The sequence below is a fragment of the Aethalodelphis obliquidens genome, unplaced genomic scaffold, assembly GCF_003676395.1.
Source record: "Aethalodelphis obliquidens isolate GAN/ISIS:26980383/991018 unplaced genomic scaffold, ASM367639v1 scaffold89, whole genome shotgun sequence".
Taxonomy (NCBI): domain Eukaryota; kingdom Metazoa; phylum Chordata; class Mammalia; order Artiodactyla; family Delphinidae; genus Aethalodelphis; species Aethalodelphis obliquidens.
Window position 1 is genome coordinate 4,165,194 of NW_020838033.1, and position 21,107 is coordinate 4,186,300.

Consider the following 21,107-nt stretch of genomic DNA (forward strand, 5'->3'; position numbering starts at 1 on the left):
GCAAGTGGGCAGCAGCAGAGCACACCCAGGCACACATCTGGGCAGCGTCTCCACCCAACGCAGTCCCCCAGCTCCTTTGGCACAGGCAGCATCTAGGGGTTCCCTCGCCCTCTCCCCCGTCCCGAGTGCCCCAGCTTCCCCTCCCCGCACTGGGGGGCTGAGGTTCCCATTCATTGGCATCTGCCCCCAGAAACAGGTTGCCGGCCTGCTTGTGAGCCCAGGCTTGGTCTGGGCGTTCTCATGCTGGCACTCCTGAGGGGTGGGGTGCTCCTACCCCATTGCTTTAGGGTGGAGAAAATGTCAGAGAGCAATAACGACCCTCCCAAGGTGTCTGTGCCGTTTCTTACCACTTCTCAACCAGGAAAACTTAGTCCAGAATTTTAAAAGAATGAGGAATAGAAAGGCAGAAGCCACCTCAGGATTTGGAAAAGGAACAGGCTTTCAAGACTTTTCACCGCTCAGGTCATCACCTCCCCTCTGGGCCTGTGGCCAGTGCCTGGGCACCCAGCCCTAAAGAAAGAAAAGTGACAGTGTCTTGGGCTGTGAGCTGAGAAGCCTGTTGTGACAGCCAAGGCCCGTCTGCCCCCTCCTACATCTCACCAAAAGAAAAAACTTTCTCCTTTGAGCACATATGGGCAAGTCAGGTGTGGAATCCTGTGCTCACCCTTGTCACACGGGGGGCCTGGGAGTGGATGTCAAGGCCAGGGCTGGTCAGGCCTGGCCTCCACTGTCTCTTTCTTCCTGCCTTCCTTGAGAACTAAACTGTGGAATCTAGAACTATCCCTCCATCTCAATGTTCCCTCAAATCAACAGATTCCTCCAAGGAGCAGGCAACTTCAGGTTAAAGATTTTGGGGAAGAGGAGGAAGAAAAGGTTGCCCGAGAGGGAATGAAACCTCTGACCTCTGAGGGGGAATCCTTGCATCTCCCATCTTGTGGACTTTCCCATAAAAGGGAAAAAGAGAGAAGTAAACACAAGACAGTGGAGTCTAGGGTGTGTCAGGACTTCCCTGTCATTGACTCCAATGGGGCTCAGTTTCCCTGGATTGTACTCAGTGATTTATGGAGCTGTTCCCCTGGGTGACGAAATCAGAGCTGAGGGTTCACTGGAGGTTCACTGGGGGGTCAGGGTCCAGGTTAAATGGAGAGGGGAGAATCAGTAGTGCTTTCCCTCTCTTTCCCCTGATGTACAAATGGCCTGGACTCAGAGACATCTCTATTTCCCAGTCATTTCCAAACGCTGGACTTTGAAGGGGGGTGGGAAAGTCAAGAGGAGGATGCCCTCCGGATTGATCTCGGCTCCAGCCTTCGGTTTGGCAGCCCAGGGGTTGAGCTGAGACGGGCTGGTTCCTGCTTGGAGATCCCGTTGCTCAGGCTCGGGCAAGAAGGGCATGCGACGTCTCCCCTTGCCCTCTCCCTCCCACCGCTCTGGCCCCTTTTTTCCTCCCCGCCCCCCCCAAACACACCTCCTTCTGTTCCTGGAGCTTCTCCGTGTGTGCGCGCAGAAGTGGGAGAGCAGCGAGAGAAAAAGACCTGCGAGGGGGAGTTTGGGGCCGTGTGTCCACACGCATCTTCTTCTCCTGCTCATCTCGCCATCTCGCCAGGGAAGTTGAGTGTTGGGGAGGGGGGCGATGGGAGAATAGAGTGCAGCCGGAATGCAGAGAGGTGGAGGAAGGGTCAGGAATTGGGAAAAGGGCGGCTCACAAGGACGCCGGTTTCACAAGATGCAGAGGCGCTAGGGATCCCCGCCCCAAAAGGGGCCCCGGGCACTCCGTCCACCCGAAGTGACCACAGACGCAGCGGCCCAAGAGTCGTCAGCATCCTTGGAAAGGGCTGGGATCCGGCTTCAAAAACAGAATCGAGCCGCGTGGAAGAGCAAAGCGCAGGAGTCTATGGTTTGGCCCGGGGAGCCACGTGGAGGGGTCTTTTGCGTCGGGCCCCAAGCCACTTGGATGCCACCCAGCCCGGGACTTCAGAGGGCGTTCTGGGAAACCAGCTGAATGAGAGGGAATCCCAATTAACCTTGCTCTTAGGGCAGGAGAAGACTCAGGCCTCGGGATGTGTACCGAGTTCCTTTTCTCTCCAGTTGCCCCTGCCAGGCCATGACCCTTGCCATGAGCAGAACTGACTCCTTCAGATTTGGGTCTGAGGTTCTCACCTTGGTCCATACTCCATGCAAGAAGTGAGGGAGATTGAAGGTGGGCCGACTTCTTTCTCCTAAGAATAGGGGTGATTGAGAGGTCTATAAGAGCCCCCGCCTTAGACCACCGACAGGGGCGAATCCTCAGAACGAAAGGCCCAGTTCTAAATCTCACGCTAGAGAAGCGATCCTACGAGAATTCCAGAGAACGCGGTGAAATTTGGAAAGGATTCCAGTGAAATTCTCCGAAAACTGTAGGAGAGTTCCGCCCAGAATTCCGGCAGGCCAGGCATTGGGAAGGGCCTCACGCTGCGCGGCACTCCCTGGAGCCAGGGAAGCTCGGCCTCCCTCTGGGGCAGGAAGAAAGCGCGAGGCTGGAAGAGCGTCAGCACCCGGGAGCGGACAGCTCCCGGCCCGGTCCCTGCTCCGCGCCATCCATCCCGGGGTGAAGGAAGGAGGGCCACGTCTCTACTGGGACGGTCATTTAGGGGAGCCGCCGCGCTCAGGGTCAGAGAGTATAATCCGATCTTCCCTTTTGCACCTAGGGAGTCCTTCTTCAACTACCTTTCCCTTTCCCCCTTTGTCAAGGTGCTCTCGTTTTGGGGTCTTCGATCCAACCTTTAAAAGCTTCAGCGTGCCTGACCTCAAACCGCAAACTCAACACTACAACGCCCATTTCTGCTCTGAAACGGGCAGAAATATTTATGAAAAAATAATTTACATAAGCAGACTCAGAAACAGTCTGGTCCTGGTACTCCTAAGTGTATTCAGGATTTGGGATGGGGGGGCCTTTGGGACTTAGACCCCTCTCCAAATATTCCAGGGGGCACTGATGTCTGGAGGGGGGGGGGTAGTTCTTTCTGGGAAGTCAGTTCAGAGCAGCCTCTGTCCCTGAGGATCGGAGAAAGAACTCTGGGGCTATCTTGCCTGAGAGGGGGAAGCGGCTTGGGCCGAAGGCTCCTCCGAGGCACCCTTCCTCCGTCTGCCTAAGTTGAGGGCTTCCTTCTACCGGGAGCTGCACCAGGCAGGAAGGGGGTTGTCCCTGTGTAGACCACAGGGCTTCTCGAGGCCCTGTCAGGGGAAGCCTGTGGCTAGGTCAAGCTCCACTCTGTCTACCTGGTGGACTCCTAGACTCAGGTCCCCTCATAGAACTCTGGGGTGTTCCTCCAACTTCATCAACACCCCTACAAATTTCAGCATTCCTGAGGCTGAAAAAGGCTGATTCCCTTGAGTCCACTGAAATTGCAAATTTAAGACTGAAAAGACTTCTCCCATTAATATTTCATCCTCATAACTTTATAGTTTTTTGTTTTTTATTTTAAAACACCCTTGTCTGGCTCAAATGGTTGTCTCTTCATTTCTACACACTTGTTTTTTGCAACAGTGAGCAGAGGGTTGTAAAATGACCGACTGCTCCCAACTCGGTCATTTTTCAGTGATGAAAAGATATTTTGTTTTCGAAAGAGGTGCGTGTGCATGTTTGGGAACTGAAGGAGTGTAATGAGATTAGTGCAATGCTTTGTGCTGGGGGCGTGTGTGAGTCTGTGTAAGGTCTGGGAGGGGCAGAAGTATAGCTGTTTCGGTGCCCAGTGGGTGGGTGGGAGGGGGTTTAGTGTGGGAATCCTACCCAGGAATGCCCAGGGTCCCTCTACATGGCCACTGCACAGTCACTTGACTCTGTTTCTCCATCACCCGGAGTCCCAGCTCAATCCCCCGAATGAAATGAGGCCACCGTGAGAAACCGGTCCGGCTTTGCATCTCATTTACATAAATATTTATTAATCGTCATTAAACTGAACAGAAACACGCAATGCACTTCGGGTGTCCGACGGGAGTTTCATCTTCACTACAAGAGGAAGGTAAAATTGCGTGTGAGTGTGTGGGTGAGTGTGTGGGTGTGTGGCCTGTGGGTTTGCATCTTTGCAGAGTGTGTTTGGATGCCTGATCTCCTGCCTCCGGTGGGAAGAGGTTCTCCTTTTGCCCCCTTTTTTGGGAAATCTCCAGAAGGAGCCCTCAGCCCTCTCCCTGCCCACCTGCCAACCAGAGCCAAGAGGATGTCTCGGACAAAAACCCCCTCTCCAGACACTGGAAATCGCTGGGCGTCTGGCGCCCACCGAGGCACAGTCGGGCAGGGGTGGGGCTGCCTCCAGTTCTCGGTCTCCTCCCTCGTCCCGGGAAAGGACAGAGTTGCCTGCGGGGAGGGGGTGTGTGCGGTGAGCTCTCCTCTCTCTGTCCCCGGACGCCCGCGCCGGGGCTGCGTGTGCGTGCGGTGTGGTGTGCGTGTGTGTCTTCCATGCAAACCCTCCCTCCCCAAACCGACCCCCCCAACAGTTTGCCATTCCATACAAATTTGGAAACAGATTTTTAAAAAACAGCAGGACGCACAGCGGGGACGGGGCGGGGGAGGGCAGTGGCACTGGGGCCCCAAATCTCCGAGTCACTGATTGTAAGAACCTGGGGAGGGGAGGGGGCAGCGCCGGCCCCCACTTCACCAAAGTGCACAGATCCGCGCTTGGGCGGCGCGGCCCGCGGGCCGTGGGGGTGGGGAGCATCCCGGGGCCGGGCCGGGCCGCTAGGCTCAGTCAGAACCTCCTTGCATAGATATTTGTGTCTTTTTATTATTGGTAGTAGTATTTTTTGCCTTTTATTGCTTCTAAAAGTTCTTACTGCGTTTTCTCTCCGATCCGGACTCTGCGTTCGGCCTCCGTCGCCTCTTAGCTTTTTTTTTTTTTTTGTATGTTTGTTTGTTTAAAAAAGGGAAAAGGGAAAAATGGATTCTAGTTACAAATTGTCTTGGCCTCTCTCTTTCCTTCAATCCACATTCCCTCCCGCCAAAATTAAAATCACAAAACGCTTAGACTAGGGGTTGGGAATGATGAGGGCTTCCAGGTCCAGGCTCCGTGCCCTGACTTCTGCCCTCTTCAAGAAAGAGGGGGCGCCCGGCAGCTCGGTGTCTGTTCTAGTAATAATAATAATAATAGGGGAAGAACAGTATCCCACAGCTCAGCTGCCCCCTTACCAAAGCCTTTGGGCCTGCAGGGGGAAAGGGGAAGAGAAAACCTAAGTGCAGGGATTGGGAATTGGTGGTGGTGGGGGGATCTCCAGGGAGTGCCCAAAGAGGGGTCCCTGTAGAAGTACTCCCTGGGAAAGAGGAGGAGGGAACCCCTTGGGGAGAGAGAAGGCAGTCCCCTGGGGGAAGCGAGGCCCCTGGGACGGGCCACCCACAGGTAAGGGGACCGCGCTGCCTAGGAGAGCGGCACGACTGGCAGCCCGCTCCCCGCGCCCCGCGCCGGAGTAGGTGGGGTGCCCCTGCGCTCGAGGGGCCTAGGGGCAGGGGTGCGGGCAAAGGCAAAAGAAAAAGAAAGGGGCGGGCGCGAGGTCTCAGTTATGGAAAAACGCATTGAGCTCCTCGTACACGGGGCCCCGGTCGTGGTGAAGGTGCATATCGTAAGACAAGAGATTCTCCGAGTGGACGCCCCCGCGCACAGCCGACGAGCCGAAGACCAGCCCGTGGCCCGTGGGCCGCGAGCCGGGCAGCGCCGAGTAGTGCATAGAGTAATGGTAGCTCTTCTCGTGGTCGGGCGACGAGTCCTGCTTGAGCGAGAAGTTGCCATTGAGACAGAGCGGGGGGCTGAGCGGGCCCTCGTACTCGGAGCTGTTGTAGTCCGGGCTCGCACCGCCGCCGCCAGCCGCCGCGTACAGCGTCTCGTAGGCGGCGCAGTAGCCGTGGGTCCGCAGGGCGTGCGCCGCGCCGCTGCCCAGGCCGCCCGCCGCCTGGCACTGTGCGCCCGCCAGGCGCGAGCACGGGTACGGGTAGGGGTGCATGGCGAATGGGCCGCCGGAGCCGTGGAAGCGGCCCGTGCCGTCGGCGCCCTGCTCAGTGAGGAAGTTGCGCGAGTTGAGCTGCAGGCAGCCGGCCACCAGGTTGGTGGTGGGCTGCGACAGGCCCTTGCACAGCGTCTGCACGTAGGACACCAGGTCGGGTCGCTTGCCCGAGCGCAGAATCTCAGAGAGCGCCCAGATGTAGTTCTTGGCGAGGCGCAGCGTCTCGATCTTGGACAGCTTCTGCGTCTTGGAGTAGCAGGGCACCACCTTCCGCAGGTTGTCCAGCGCCGCGTTCAGGTCGTGCATGCGGTTGCGCTCCCGAGCGTTCGCCTTCTGCCGCCGCAGCTTGGAGCGCTCCAGGCGCGCCTTGGTCATCTTGCGCTTCTTGGGCCCGCGCTTCTTGGGCCGCTCGCCCTCTGCCTCGTCCAGCCCTTCCTCTTCCTCCTCTTCCTCCTCCTCCTCGCCCCCCAGCTCGCCTTCCTCCTTGACCTCGGCCAGCGCGGCCTCCGGCACCTCGTCAGCACGGAGAGGGACGGGCTTGGCGGCCCGGGCGGGCCCCGGAGCCCCGGGCCCCGGCGGAGGCGGAGGTGGCGGCGGCGCCTCGCCCTTGTCGCTTCTCGGCTCGTCGTCGTCGCCGTCGCCCCAGCTGGCGAACTTGGGCACATCCGAGAGGAGACCGGGCTCGCTGAACAGGCGGGTCAGCATGGTGCCTGAGGGCGCCCGGCGGGCGGGAAGAGGAGAGAGCACAGAGTTAGGGGAGCGCTGGGGTCATCCCGACCCCCGTAACCCGCCTCCACCCCCGAGTCCGGTGCGGGTTCCCGCCCGGGGGGCCCTGGGTGCCCACCTCCTCCGCTTGCCCCACCCCGAGCCAGCCCAGCCCAGCCCCGCCGCCCGCCCGGGGTCTCGGCACAGGCCCTTTCTCCGGCGCTGGGCCCCGGCTCCACCCCTCGCCTGAACGAGGGGCCGCTCCCCGCGCCGGTCCTCTCCGGGTGTGGTCGGGGACAGAACAGGGGCTTTAGGGAGCAGATCTTTCGCCGGGGGGAGGCGGCGCGATCGCCAGGAAGCCTCTTCTCTCCCGGCGGTGGAGGAAGGCTGGGCGGCCGCGGTGGGGCAGCTGCCCCGCTCGGCGGCTCCGGCGGCCCGGGCCCCGCCGCCCGGCTCCCCCGCCCTCCCGTGGCTCTCACCCCCACACTCCCTAATCCAATTTGCAACTTGGCCGCGCGCCGCCCTCGGCTCGGCCCCCACCCCCGCAGCCCCAGTTCCAGAGGCGGGAGGATCGTCTCCTCCAGCCGGGCGTCCCCAGCTCCCGGAGCCGGCTCGGGGCGGCGAGGACTGAGAAAGCCGGGCGTGGGGAGGAGACTGAGAGAAGCGAGCCCCGTCCGTCTCCCCTGCGGTCAGGGACCCCCTTCCCCCCTTCAAACTGCCTCCCTCCCACACGGCTCTTCAGATCTCGTTGTATTTCGGGATTGATGGGAAAAAATCCAAATTTGTTTGTTTCCTTCTCTCTCTCTCTCTCTCTTTTTTTTCGGTGGTAGGGAAAGGTCGAAGGTTCCTCCGGGACAACCATGGGGGGGGTTCCCATCTCAGCCTCTTCACGCCCCCCCATGACCCTGCTTTCCCCCTCCTCCCCAAGCCCATCGCAGGCAGAGACGCCTCCCTCCGCAGCCCACTGAGCTGCAGCCCCTAGGGGAGAGGGAACCCTGGGCGCCTCCGATGCCCACCCCATTAGGGGGCATCGTCCCGGGAAGGGGGGATTTAGGGACCCTCCTGTCGGCCGAAGACGCTGCCCCCCACCCCCCAAGCGGCGGGTCAGATCTAGCTGCCTTTCGGACAACTTACCTCGGAGAGGAGTCAAGGGGAGAGGGGAGGGGAGGGGGGGGAGGGGGGCAAGAGAGAGAGGGGGGAGAAGAGGAATCTTCTTGCTTATTTCATTGTTCCCCCATCTTCAGGGAGCGGGGGCAGCGGCTCCTCAAGGCGGCAGGCGCCGGCGTCTTCAGAGCGCCATGCGAACCGCGGAGCGAGTGTGGCATCTCTACCAGGCGGGGTACCAGCCTCTATGCCAGGCCATATGGGCTTGGCACGTCACGGGCAGCAGCTATCACATGAGAGACGGTGATTGGCATGCGTCTGCATTGGGGGAGAGCCGGCTCCCCCGGGACCCGCCGCCATCTGTCACTCTCTACTCCAAAAAAAAAAAAAAAAAAATTAAATAAATAAAGGAAATAAATAAATATCTCTGCCTCCCTCCCCTCCCCGCCCAACGCAGGGAAAGCAGGGATTGAGAGGGAGGTAGGAGGAGTTGCCCCCCTTGGATATAGAGTCCCCCACAAGGGAACAATGGGGTGGCAAGGCTGGAACTTGGGGGGTTTTGATGTCCCCAATTCTATGCTCCCTCCAGGGCCCTGTTCTGTCCACTTCCTCCCTTGCAGGCCCCCAAAGGTGGGTCAGGGACCAGACCCTCGGCTCTGGAGGAGGGACCTCTATGTTTGCCTCCACCCCACCCCCCCGACCCCCAGGAGGATCCCCTTGGTCACAAAGGGACAGCTGAGGCCCCCTCCCAGGGTGGGCGTGGGGGGCGTTCCTGGCCTAAGCCCCATAGGTAGATGTTGGCACCGTGCCATCCCTCATCCCTGTCTGCCCCTCCCCCACCCACCCTCACGCACACACAACATATGTGGCTGAACGCAATTCAAACCAAGGGAAAGACAGAGGAAAGGAAAGACTTGCCTGGATGTCTGTGCCTTTGCATGGGCGTGTGTGTGTCTGTGGGGACATGTGTGTGTATCAGTGGCGTCAGCTGATGGGAAAGATTTCCTTGGGTGTTTAGGGGTATATGTAGGTTGGGATGGGAATGGAAAGGAACCCCTGGGATGAGCCAATGCACCCACCATCTGGGGGTGTGGGAGAGGGCTCAGTCTGGATTCCTAACCCAAAAACTTCTCCCTTCTCTCCCCCCCTTCCCTGCCTAACATACTTTCCCCCTGCTAGACAAGTGACCATCCCACCAGTGGCTTTGTCTCCCGGCCTCTGACTTGCTTATTTGAGGGAGGAGGGGGCTGAGCTGGGAATTGCCTAAAGTTCCTGGAAGAGGCTCAAGCATTCTCCTCCCCCTGCAAAAAAATACTGCAGGTACTGAAGCCAACTCCAGCAGTCTTGAGAGTGACCAGGCAGAGGTAGGTCAGACAGGTGTCTTGATAAGGAAGGTAGGAAATTGCTGTTTTATCTTACAGCTCACCTTTCAACCCTCTCCCTGGGCCAGACACAGATGGAAATGGCACGAGTTGAGGGAGGTAGCTTTAGACGCACACACGTGCGTGCACACACACACACACACACGTGTTCCTCACTCTGTGGTGCAGAAAATGGATACACACTCCTACTCCGATAGATTCATGTGTGTAAGCAGGTAATCACAGCCAGGTGTAGGGAGACCCTTGTCTACACCTTTATTCAGGCATTCGTGTGTTTCAGACCTACGTTTCCTATCCCTCCCCACCCTCCAGCGTCCATATGCTTAGACAACTTCAATAATACTTTAACCACGTGCACTTTGGTGGCAACCACGTGCTAAGCACTGGGTTGTACAAAGATGGGGGTTTCACCCTCAATCTGGACAGGAGCAGTTTTCTCCCTCTAGGACCTCCAGAAGGGGTCTCGGGCTGGTAAGACACTGATCTGATGCCTGGTAGAATGAATTAGGTTCTAAACAGAGGTACGCATGATGGCCAAGGAGGCCTTGGAGAAGGGGGGCTGGCACTGTGTAAGCCAGGACCAGGTACCGAAAGGCACCTCAAATATTCCTCCTACAGAGGCCCATAGAGGGGAACTGACTTGCCCAGGACCACACAGTGGAGAGCAGAACTTGGTCTAGAACCCAGGAACTTGACTCCCAGCTCAGTGCTCCTTCTACAGTCACACAGTCTGCCTCAGGGGTCTCCAAGGATGAGAAACCAATGGTAAGTTCTCCTCCACTCATACATCCTGGTTCTGGGAAGGTAGGCTCCCACCCATGGTCTGGCAGATGGTCTGGGGCACTCTGGGCATGGCAGAGAGAGGGGCCAAAGGATAGGCCTCAGGTGGGGCAGAGACTCAGGGGTGCTGGCCAGGCCTTTGTCCATGTTTGGGCACAGCTCAAAGGCTTTCCTGTCCCTTTACAGAGGGTGGGGTCTTCAATCCTGATACATGGCCCTTCTTGAGCCCCCCAGTCACATGGTATTTTGATTACATGCACATGCTTTGGGCTCTGATTCCTGGCCACCCTACTTACCAGCTTTAAAGAATGCTGAATGCCTTGAGCAAGTTACATAACAGCTCTCAGTCTTGATTTTCCCATCTGTAAAATGGGGACAATTATCCTACACCTCATAGGGTTGTTGTTAGTACTAAATGGGATAGTACATGTATTGAGTTTAGCACAGGGCTGGCAATAGAGTGCGCCTTCAATAAACGTCCACTCTCCTTTTTATTAAAGCACTTTGTAAACTGTAACATACTGTATGCTATTGGTTTCTTGCACATACCCCCGGCACATACACATTCAGAATGCTTTGTCTATATGAGAACTGAGTTTTTGTTGAATTAATGGGTGAATGAATGGATGAGTAAGTGAATTAATGCTTCCTTGGGGTCGAAAGATACCCCCTGCCCTCTCCTTTGGACACTGGGGCCTGGGTTAAGCCTCACAGGTCCCTACCAGCTCTGCTTTCTGCTCCAGGCAGGAGACAGACCTCCTCAGCATAGGGGAGCCCTTCAGAGGCTCTTCCATCCCTGCCCTGTCTCCTGTCAGGAATGACCTCAGCTCCTTTCAGACCCCCGGAGAAAGAGGCCTGAGGGGCCAGAGGGATATACCTTGGGGTACGGAGAACTTCACCCCTCTCAGTCTGTTTGCTGCCCCTGTCTTTTCTTCCTTCAGAAAAATGGAACAAGTTTTTCTCACTCGACACATTTCAACTTTTTTTTAGAAGATACAATAAAAAAAAAAAAAAAACAGGGGAAAATTGGAACAGAGGGAGGTGTGGGATGGGCCCGCCTTAGACATGGGCTTGAAAGAGGTATAACACACGTGTCCACATACACATGCACAAGCATGAACATACAGGGACGTCTGTGCTCCTCTCTGTGCATCCAGAGATGCAGAGATGCAGTGATGGAGAGACAGAAAGAGCCAGAAATGGAAGGAAGGAGACGGAAGGAGAAGGACACCCAGAGATGCCATCTGTTCCTCCCCCTGGCATTGGGGGAAGGGAAGTGGTGAGGGGCCTGGTCCCCTCTGGGTCTCTGAGAGGGAAAGGGGAAGGCTGGGCACCTCAGCCAGGTCGGAAGGACTCCCATTTCTGCTGCCCACTCCCATCCAGGGAGCTGGGAGCTGAGGGTCTGAGGTTCCCATGGAGACATAGCCCCATCCCAGGGGAGGCCACAGTCTGGGCACCTAAAATGGCTGCCTCAGAGGGGTGGCAGCCATTTTGTGCGGGCGTAGGTCCTGGTGGGGGGAGCATTGGGGGTGTAGAGGGGAGAAGGAGGGAAGCGGTAGGTCATTCCTGAGCAGTCTAGGTAATCTTGCTCAGAGGACAGGAGAATGTTCTATAAAACTGCTCTCACCAAAAAAAAACCCCAAAACAGAACCAAAAACCAAAAAAAAAAAAAAAAAACCAAAAAAAAACCACACCACACACACACAAATCTGTAAACCCGCGTTCCGTTCTGACACCCAGAAAGGACACCTAGCCAGACGCCACCACCACCACCACCACCACCACCACCACCAGCACCATGCTCCAAATAAGACTGCTGGGGGCAACTGTGCCGGAGAAGGAGATTTCATTTCCCACCAGAGTGTCAGACCACGAGGGGCGGGTGGATCAGAACCCAGGCGTCCATTCCCCGGCCGCCGCCCTCTAACTCCGTCTCCCGGGGCCTCCCCGGCTGAGGTGGGCAGGCGGGTGAAGTACGAGGACAGGAGCAGGGCGAGGGGGCGGCGGTCTGCTCTGCTCGCCCCCACCTCTGATTTGAGGGGAAGGGCAGGAATGTGGGGATCCTCTGAAGGCCGGTGCTCCGGGCATCGGCTGTGCTGTGGGGAAGGAGGGAGGGGAGGGGGCCGACTGGCGCTGCCCAGACGGCGACTCTTCCATCAATTCGGATGCTCGAAGCTTCCTCCTGAAGTATCAGAGCACCTGCCGCCCTCTTCCCCAGCCCCCTGCCCACCTCAAGTCCGAAAGGACGTTGGGGGAGGGGACCTGCCGCTTCTTCCTGGCTCTGGGGTGGGCACCTGCCCCGCTGCCCCCTCCCCCTACCCGCTGCAGTGTTCTGGGGAGCGGCGGGCACGCCAGATGGCGTGGCTGAGAATGCGGCGACGTTGCCGGGAGGTGAGGGCTGGCACGGGTGATATGCGGCTGCGTGCCTTGTGGTGCCACCGGGGAGGGGGAGGGGGGAGGACCAGTGAGGTGTAGCCCGCCTCCTCTGTGCTGACCTCCCGGCCTGCCCCCCAGAGCTCACTACCAGGATTCTCTTCGACTTCCTTTGCCTGCGCCCTGGGCTCCCGCTCTGGGCCTAGGCGCCACGCAAAGATAGGTGGGCACATGCCCGCCGCTCCAGGCGTGAGCTGAGAGTCCCGGGTCAGACCCCCTAACCTGGGACAAAGGCCGATGGAGGAGGCCCACTAATCCTCCAGCAAAGCCAGCACCCTTGGGATTGGTCCTTTGCTCCAAAAGTACAGTGACCTCTGCCCCATAACCTTTGACTTCCCACTTCTGAGCCCTGTTCTTCTGAAAAGAGCTCCTTCCCTGACAGGCTCTGGCCTCTGAGTCCTTTTTTTCATCAAACTCATTCTCATTCCTCACCAAGAGGTGTTCCTGGTTGGACATCTCCTCCTGGCAGCCTTCCCTGATCTCCCCAGGCAGCTTCAGTACTTACCACCCTCTGTTAGGAGAAACCATTTACCCGTGTCTAGCTGACTTGACTGTGGTGGCTACTTACCTTATAGCTCAGTAGTCCGGGGCTTCAAATAGGTTGTATAGCGTTGGTGCTCAATAAATGCTCCTTGCATTAATGCCTGGCTGATTTATAGGGTTTGGGGTACTGGAGCCTTTCTCCAGAGACTCTTCTAAAGCAGTCAGGTCCAAGGCCCCGGGTCAATCCCTGAGCCCCCAGACTCCCCCTCCTGCCTTTTTTTTTTTTTACCAATTTCAGTGTGGGGAGGAGGACTTGGGATGCAGGGGTCACAGGTTCCCCTCAAAGTAGCTTTCAGAGAGAGGGCTCAGGGCATGGAGGCTGAGCCTGGGAGTGCCCGACCCCCATTCCCTGGGCACCAAGCTCAGATTCTGAGGCCACATGAGGCCCAAAATGCCTCCCCTTCCAGGGTGGTTCCTGCCCAGCTGTAGACCCCCTTCTTGGACCTCACACCTCTAAGCAGGCTTAGAGCCCCTCTCCTTCCTCTCCCTACCCCACACCTTCCCTGCATGGGGTAAAGGCAACTCCCCGAGGGGAGGGGAGATGAGGTCCAGAGACACAGCTGAGTCCCACTCCCACTGCCATTTCTTCTTTGCTGATGCTACTCCCCAAAGCCACCCCCCAATATCTCAACCCTTCTGACTTATGGACCTGGCCCAGGCTCTGTTCCCCTGGGAAGCTCTGACTTCCCACAGGCCCTTGCTCCTCTGGCTTCCCGCATAGGACAGAGGCTGTTCATCCTGTTGAAAAGTCAAATCTGAACGTGACATTCCCCTACTCAGGCACCTTCAGTGGCTCCCCATCACCCCTAGGATTAGGCCATGCTCCTTAGGGACACCCTGGTCTGGCTGCTATGCAGCTCTCTCTCGACGCTTGTCCCCGCCTTGAACTCTGCCCCTCAGCCACTCTAAACTCCTTCAGCTTTCACGAGCCTCATGCCTATGAGCCCTTGCTCAGGCTGTCCCCTCTGCTTGGAGCACCCTCTCCACTTTCTTCACCTTTTAAGCCTAAGCATCACCTCCTCCAGGAAGTCTCTCTGGGTTAGATGCCCTCCCCAGACTTCCCTAATGCCTTCTGCACACCTCTATGGAGGCACAGGCCATGACCTTTGCCTCATGGGTCTCTCCCACCTGGAAGGCAGGAACTGGTCCCAGAGCCTGGCACATACAATATCTGCAATAAGTGGTCGTGGTGACACAGGTCTGTCCTGCCACTGCCCAGAAACTGGAGGCTGCAGCCAGGGCAGGACACCCGCCTAGAGGAAGCTCCTCCTCCTTTCCCCTCAGCCTCCCTACCAATCCCCGCACTGACATGGAACCTCAACCTTCCCCCCTGTAAAATGGGCGTGATAATTACAATAAGATGCCTGCTAAGCATTAAATGAGCTAACAAATGTGGAAGTGCTGCCTCAGCAACTGCCCCATCCAGGTATGGCTGGTTTTGCCTCAGGCCCCTGATCAACTTTAAAAAAACCCCACCACCACCACCAACAACAACAAAAAAAACCTTTGGGACTTCTCTGATGGCGCAGTGGTTAAGAATCTGCCTGCCAATGCAGGGGACACGTGTTCCCCTGGTCCGGGAAAATCCTACATGCCGCGGAGCAACTAATCCCCTGCACCACAACTACTGAGCCTGCGCTCTAGAGCCCACGTGCCACAACTACTGAATGCCGCGTGCCTAGAGCCTGTGCTCCGCAGCAAGAGAATATATTGCAATGAGAAGCCCGTGCACCGCAACGAAGAGTAGCCCCCACCTGCCACAACTAGAGAAAGCCCGCATGCAGCAACGAAGACCCAACGTAGCCAAAGGTATATAAATAAATAAATAATTAATTAAAAACAAAACTTTGTTTCTGAAGCTCTGTTCATCACTGCATCTTTGTTCTGCCTTTCTTGTCAGTTTTCCAAGTGAGCAGTTGGGATGTCCTGCCCCTGCCCCTCCACGGGTCTGCAGAGGAGGGCGGCCAGTGGAAGAGGGAGCTCGAGCTGGTCAAAAGAACACCAGACTTAGCAGGGTCTCAACCTTTGTCAAATCATGTAAACTTCTGCTTCCTCATCTGTAAAATGGGACTAGTGCCACTTGTCCACCTGCTGTCTCTCTCAGCACTGATGGGAGAACCAAAAGGACAGTGATTATGAAGTGTGCTTGGAGTGATTAAGTCCTGATTGATGGCAGAAAGTGGGCACCTGATGGGGCAGTGCAGGGCAGTGGGAAGAGCACAGGACGGGTGTGCATCCCAGGTTTCTTTCCTCCAGGCAGGCTCTGCTTTGAACTTGCCCATGACTTGGGCATGTCCTGATTTCCTCCCCTGGAAATCAGCACCAATGATCTGGGCTGGGGACTTCTGGGTACCTGGTACCGGACAGTTCTCTGATGCCTCCCTTGAGCCCAGTATCAGAGCATGGGGCACCTGAGGCTGGCAGTGGGCACAGAGGACCCACAGCTGCAGTGGTGCTGGTGTTCACAGGAGGACAGCCTTAAAGGGCTGTGCATGGGGGTGGGGGCGGGGGTGTGCATGTGGGGCAGGAGGTCACAATTTAACCAGAGACCTCTTGACTTAGTCCCTAGGAGACTGGAGCCCAAGACAGTGTGAATGAGACTTAGCCTTTACTTCCCTGGTTCAGTACCCTGTGGCGTCAGGGGGGCACGGGGAGGGAAGGGAACAGGGGTAGGAGCCTCATGGCCCAATGCCCCGTCTTACAGATAAGGAAACCACAGCACAGAGAGGAGAAGCAACATTCCTTGTTTCACACAATAAGTGGTGACAGAGCTGGGACTAGAAACTAGGACCCTGATTACTGCTTTGGGGTCCTCCCGTCCCTGGGGCCTCAGAGCTCTCTGTAATACTTTAATGTTTTGTAATCCATAATAGTGAAATGACAGTGGCAGTGTTATCTGTGCCAGGCCCTGACCTCACACACACAATCTTATTTCATTCTCACCATGACCTCGGATGTGGGATCACTGTTACCTCCACTTAAAGACTAGATGCTGAAGCACAGAGAGGTTGAGGCTAAGGTTGCTGTGTCAGACTTCCCTGGTGGTACAGTAGTTAAGAATCTGTCTGCCAAGGCAGGGGACGTGGGTTCGAACCCTGGTCCGGGAAGATTCCCATATGCCGTGGAGTAAGCCACAACTAAGTGAACCTGTGCACCTAGAGCGCGTGCTCCGCAAAAAAGAAGCCACCGCAATGAGAAGCCCGCACGCCACAACTAAGAGTAGCCCCTGCTCTCCGCAACTGGAGAAAGCCCGCAGGCAGCAACAAACACCCAACGCAGCCCAAAATAAATAAATTTATTTTTAAAAAAATGTTGCTGTGTCAGGGTCACATGGCTGGTAAGTGGCAGAGCCTGGATTTGAACCAAGCTCTGCCTTACTCTGAGTCCAATCTCTTACTCACTTTTACAAAGTGTTCCCTTCTCTGAAACCTGGGTTTATCTCCACACTGTGGGACCAGCAGACGCTACAATAGAGAGGGAAAGGAGGGCACCCTGGGAGGATCTGGGGCCAAGGGTTTGCCTGTTATCCAGGCCCCCACGTAATGGGAGTCAGTGCCCTGGCCTGGGTCTCTGCAGTTCTACTCATGGTAGGTGGCGGGGGGTGGGGGGGGTGGGGGGTGTCTCTCTACACAAGGAAAGGGGCAGTCACATCAAACATGGGTTTTCTCCACCCTGTATCCCTCTTCCCTCAGCTCCTTCAGGAGGTGCCTTCCTCGCCCCTGCAAGCTCAGTGAGGTGCTTCCTTCACCAGGAAGTCCTCCCTGATGCCCGCTGAGGAAATGTCACTCTTTCCCCTGGCCCTTGGCTCCACGTTGAGCACTTGAGGATGGACCGACCTGCTGGAAACCTAGCTTTACTACTTGCTCACTAGCGGGGGCCCACCCCATTCTGTTTTTCGGTCTGTAAAATGGGAATAAGGAGCCCTGTCTCACGGAATCTTTGTGAAGATTGGAAGCAAAGCGGTGTCCTATGAAGAAGCACCTGGCACCCAGTGGGCCCCTGCCACTCCTTCTCCTTGTCCTTCCCACCCTGGCTTTCTCCCGGCTCTCTCCTCATCACCCCTGCCGCGTGCCGGGCAGAGGGTCTGGAGCTCCCCGGCCGCTGGGTCCCGGCTCACAGCCTGCCTTCCGGCCTGCCAGGCTCCCTCGGCACGTGCCCCGCGCCCCCTGGGGCCGCGCCACCTCCTGGGCGGCCTCGGCGCGCGCCCTCTGGCCTCTAGCCCGGCTCGGGCCGCCGGTCGCCTCCCGGAAGGGTGTTCAACTGGGGCTGGGGGGTGGGGGCGGCGAGGGTGGGGGCGGCCGGGCGGCGGCGGGAAGCGGACGCTGCCCCTTTAAGGTGCCACCGCCGCGTGGCAGGGAAACAGCTTGTGCCAGCCCCATTCCGCCAGGCTCCGCTCGCGACAAGAAACACAATGCATAACAATCAGGCGCGCTCTTGGAGCTGTGCCACGCGGCGGGGGCGGGGCGGGGCCTCGGGCGGGGTGGGGGCGCCCAGGTCACGACCCCGACCGGCGTCCGGTGGCCGCGGGTCGGCCCGGAACCCGCGCTGCCCCGCGCAGCCGCTCCGCGCCTCGCGAGGTGGCCCAGCGCCCCGGCGCCCCCGGCCTCGCCCCGCTCGCCTCCCCCTCCCTCCCCGCCTTCGCGCTCCCTACAAAGTTCATTCCCACTAACTCTTTTCCAGGCCACTTCCTCCTCACAGCTGACAATCCAGGGCCCCTCATTCTCCCAGTAATCACTCCACTGCACTAATTGCACATGCAAATATGCAAATGCGTATTAATTAATTACTATACTAATTAGTTCTGTGGTATTTGCGAGTAATAAATCATTGGATGGGAGCGAGGAAGCTGGAGACCTGGCCCATTTTCATTCTGCATAAAATTTTAATGGTCTCTCTGGCTGATCCGGGACGGCGGCGCGCGGAGAGGCTCTTAAAGGGCCAGTGGCGGCGGGAAGGGGCAGGGGCGCGGGGCGCGGGGCGACCCCGGCCCTGGGCGGGCTTGGAGGTGCAGCCCCACGTCCTGCAGAGGCGATCTCCAGCACGGGGTTGGCTCTTCCCCTCCCCTCCCGGGCTAAGGGTCCTCCTGGGTGGCTTCTAAGGAGAGAATCCGGGCCGGGTGGAGGAGGCTGAGCTCGGTTTCTTTAAGAAAGGAAAGAGGGCAAGGAGCTGCGAGAGGCCAATGCCAAGGCCTTTGGCGCCCCGGGGAGACAGAAATGAAGACTCCATCTCCAGGATGGCTGAGTAAACTGAGGCACCAGACAAGACAAGCTTAGCTCTCACCCCAGCCTGTCCCCAGGGGAAGGAGCCTCCAGGATGTCCTGGGTGCCCCAGTCTCGTCTCTGGTGGGGGCCACCACGGCTGGGGGTACCTCCAAGCTTTCCCTTTCCACATGATCAAACTGCAGCACCGCCTCCATGGGCACCAGCTGGCACCCTGGCAGAGAAGTCCTAGGCTTGAGTGGGCCCCCGGGACCTGCGTTTTTTCTTCTAGGAGGTCGTCAGGACCTAGGCATAGGGAGGGGGCTGGAGAGTTTGCAGGAGCATTGACTCAGGGAGGTAGAGGGTTGTGCCTCCTGACTGAGCCCAAGCCAGGGTCTAGGGGGATGTCAGAGGTGGGAAAACTGAGGAAGTGGAGCCTGCGGGTCTGTCCTGAGCCAGGAACCCCAATACTAGGGTCTCCAGTCTGGTTCTGCTCACCCTGCAACCTTCTGCCATCAACAAGCCCCTAGTGGGGCAAGGCCTAAAGGGGGTCAGTGCTCTAGTGGGCCCATGATAGTAACAGCAACTCACAATACTGTTAATTCAGGGAGACATTTATTTAGCTGGAGACCTGTTCCGAGAATTCTAGATGTCTCACAATCCCCCAGTGACGTAGGTTCTATCACAGGCCCTTTCATGGATGGAGAAACACGGGTACTAGACAGTTAAGCCACCTGCCCAAGGTCACTCAGCTGCGAGGAGTGGAGTGGGATTTGAACCCAGACAGTCCAGTTCTGGCATCCGGGTTCTTTCCACCACACTCTGCCACCTCTCTCTCCACCACTATGTCCTCAGCACCTGCTGAGAGCCAAGCCCTATGCTAAGGATAAGAACTTCATGGGTAGTGTCTCATTCAACCCTCATGACAACCCAGGAGGTAGGTTCTGGGATTCTCCCCATTCTAGAGCTGGGGAACCCAAGGCTCAGAGAGGTTGACTAAGTTGCTCTGGGCACACAGGGAGGAGGTAGCAGAGTCAGGCTCGGCCTGAATGACAGTAGAGGCCAGCAGGTCTCGGGGTGCGGGGCAGGAAAGGCTCATGACAGCTAATAGAACAAGAGAAGGAGTGGAAGGGAATTCAATTAGACAGAATGTGGGGAGAACTTTCTCCTTGAGAGGTGGGGCTCCGAGGAGCTGGAGTCAGGTGGAAGCTTTTCCTTCTTTTCCAAGAAGCAGGCTGGGGAAAGGCCATGGCTACCTGAGTCAGGAGGAGGTTGGGGGTTTGAGGAATGGGAGGAAACAGAAGGGCCCAGAATGAGAGAACCCAGTCAGAACCATAACTCAGAAATCCGGGTTGGTTTTGTCCCCAGAACACCTACCTGCCCCCACCCGTGGAAATCTCCTGAGCAACCCCACCCCAAGATTTGCTACTTGTGGGGAGCTAGGAGATCCAGTCTCTGCTCTTCCCAGCAGGGGGATGAGAAAGATAATACTGTCACATTACCGTAAGCACCTACGATGTGCCAGGCACTTCGTGTGCCTCAGCTTGTCTAATTTTCACAGCAGTTCTGTAATTATTATCCCTATTTTATAAATGGAGTCACTGAGGAAGGAAAGAGAAGTTAAGTTACTTGCCCAAGGTCACACAGCTAGTAGGTGGGAGACTGGGATTTGAACTTCTGACCTGGTCTGCTTTACCACACTGTTCCCTGTTTCCTACTGAGCTCCTTGTGTCTACAGGGGCATGGCTGGATTTTTCTTTAAAAATAAATAAATTATTTACTTATTTTTCGCTGTATTGGGTCTTCATCGCTGCACGCGGGCTTCCTCTAGTTGCAGCGAGCAGGGGCTACTCTTCAGTGGCCATGGCTCACGGGCCTAGCTGCTCCGCGGCATGTGGGATCTTCCCGGGCCGGGGCACGAACCCGTGTCCCCTGCATCGGCAGGCGGACTCCCAACCACTGTGCCACCAGGGAAGCCCGGGGCTGCTCTTCATTTTGGTGCGAGGGCTTCTCATTATGGTGGCTTCTCTTGTTGCGGAGCACGGGATCTAGGCGCATGGGCTTCAGTAGTTGTGGCTCGCGGGCTCAGTAGTTATGGCTCGCGGGCTCTAGAGCGCAGGTTCAGTAGTTGTGGCACACGGGCTTACTTACTCTGCAGCATGTAGGATCTTCCCGGACCAGGTATCGAACCTGTGTCCCCTGCATTGCAGGCGTATTCTTAACCACTGTGCCACTAGGGAAGTCCAGCATGGCTGGATTGACTCTTGCCCAGCAGAGTCAGGGAACACAGTAGCAGCAGGCCTTTCACCCTGGGTGCCTTTGGAACTTGCAGATGCAAAGAACATGTCTCATGTCTGCCATTCACGAGACCCCCACCCCGCGTGGATTTTCATGGTGCCTTTTATATGCTAGTGGATGTTAGGCAAAGTGAATGTTCTGGAGGCCCAGATCCCTCCTCTCACTATCCTGGGGATGAGTGTGTGTGGGCATCTCCCCAGAGCGGGGATGTTATCCCAGCATTCCTTGCCGCCTCCCAGCCCCTCCCCCCCCCTTGAGAGACCAGCAGGGTCAGTGAGTCTGTTAGCATCTGTCAGGGGGACCACCCTGATATGCGAGTTGAGATTCCAGTGCGCTCAGGGATGAGTCCAGGTTCCCTTTGCCTCCCAGTTGCTCAGGGGAACTTCTCTAGGGAATCTGAACACCTCATCTCCCCCAGGACTAAGAAAACCTTTGACACCTACCCTCTGGGCCTGGGAGTCCTGGGTTGGGGGTTTTAGGGCGTTGGGAGGGATGGGCTTTGGGCTGCAGAAAAATCATCCTCCCCTCTCCACTCCACTGAAGCCCACAGAAGCTGGGTTTCATTGGGGTTTCCCCCACACATGTCCAGTTCTTGGGAGATTGGGGGCAAGCTGGGGAGTTGGGGGAAGGAGGCAGGAGGGGCAGGCTGGCGGCTCTGAGCTTCTCCGTGCAGCCCTCGGGGCCGGGTGCCTGGGCAGGA

General features: G+C 57.3%; 1 protein-coding gene across 1 annotated transcript; it reads right to left on the reverse strand.

Moving 5' to 3' along the window:
- Positions 1-3,890: 3,890 nt before the first annotated feature.
- NEUROD2 (neuronal differentiation 2) lies at positions 3,891-8,199 on the reverse strand. Its single transcript, XM_027094615.1, has 2 exons — positions 7,804-8,199; positions 3,891-6,674 (listed from the first exon to the last, which is right to left on the reverse strand). The coding sequence occupies exon 2, from the start codon at positions 6,667-6,669 to the stop codon at positions 5,521-5,523; it is 1,149 nt and encodes a 382-aa protein (XP_026950416.1). The 5' UTR covers positions 6,670-6,674; positions 7,804-8,199; the 3' UTR covers positions 3,891-5,520.
- Positions 8,200-21,107: the final 12,908 nt, after the last annotated feature.

Excerpts from the sequence above, each read along its gene's own strand:
- NEUROD2 (XM_027094615.1), bottom strand. The coding sequence starts at position 6,669 with ATGCTGACCCGCCTGTTCAGCGAGCCCGGTCTCCTCTCGGATGTGCCC.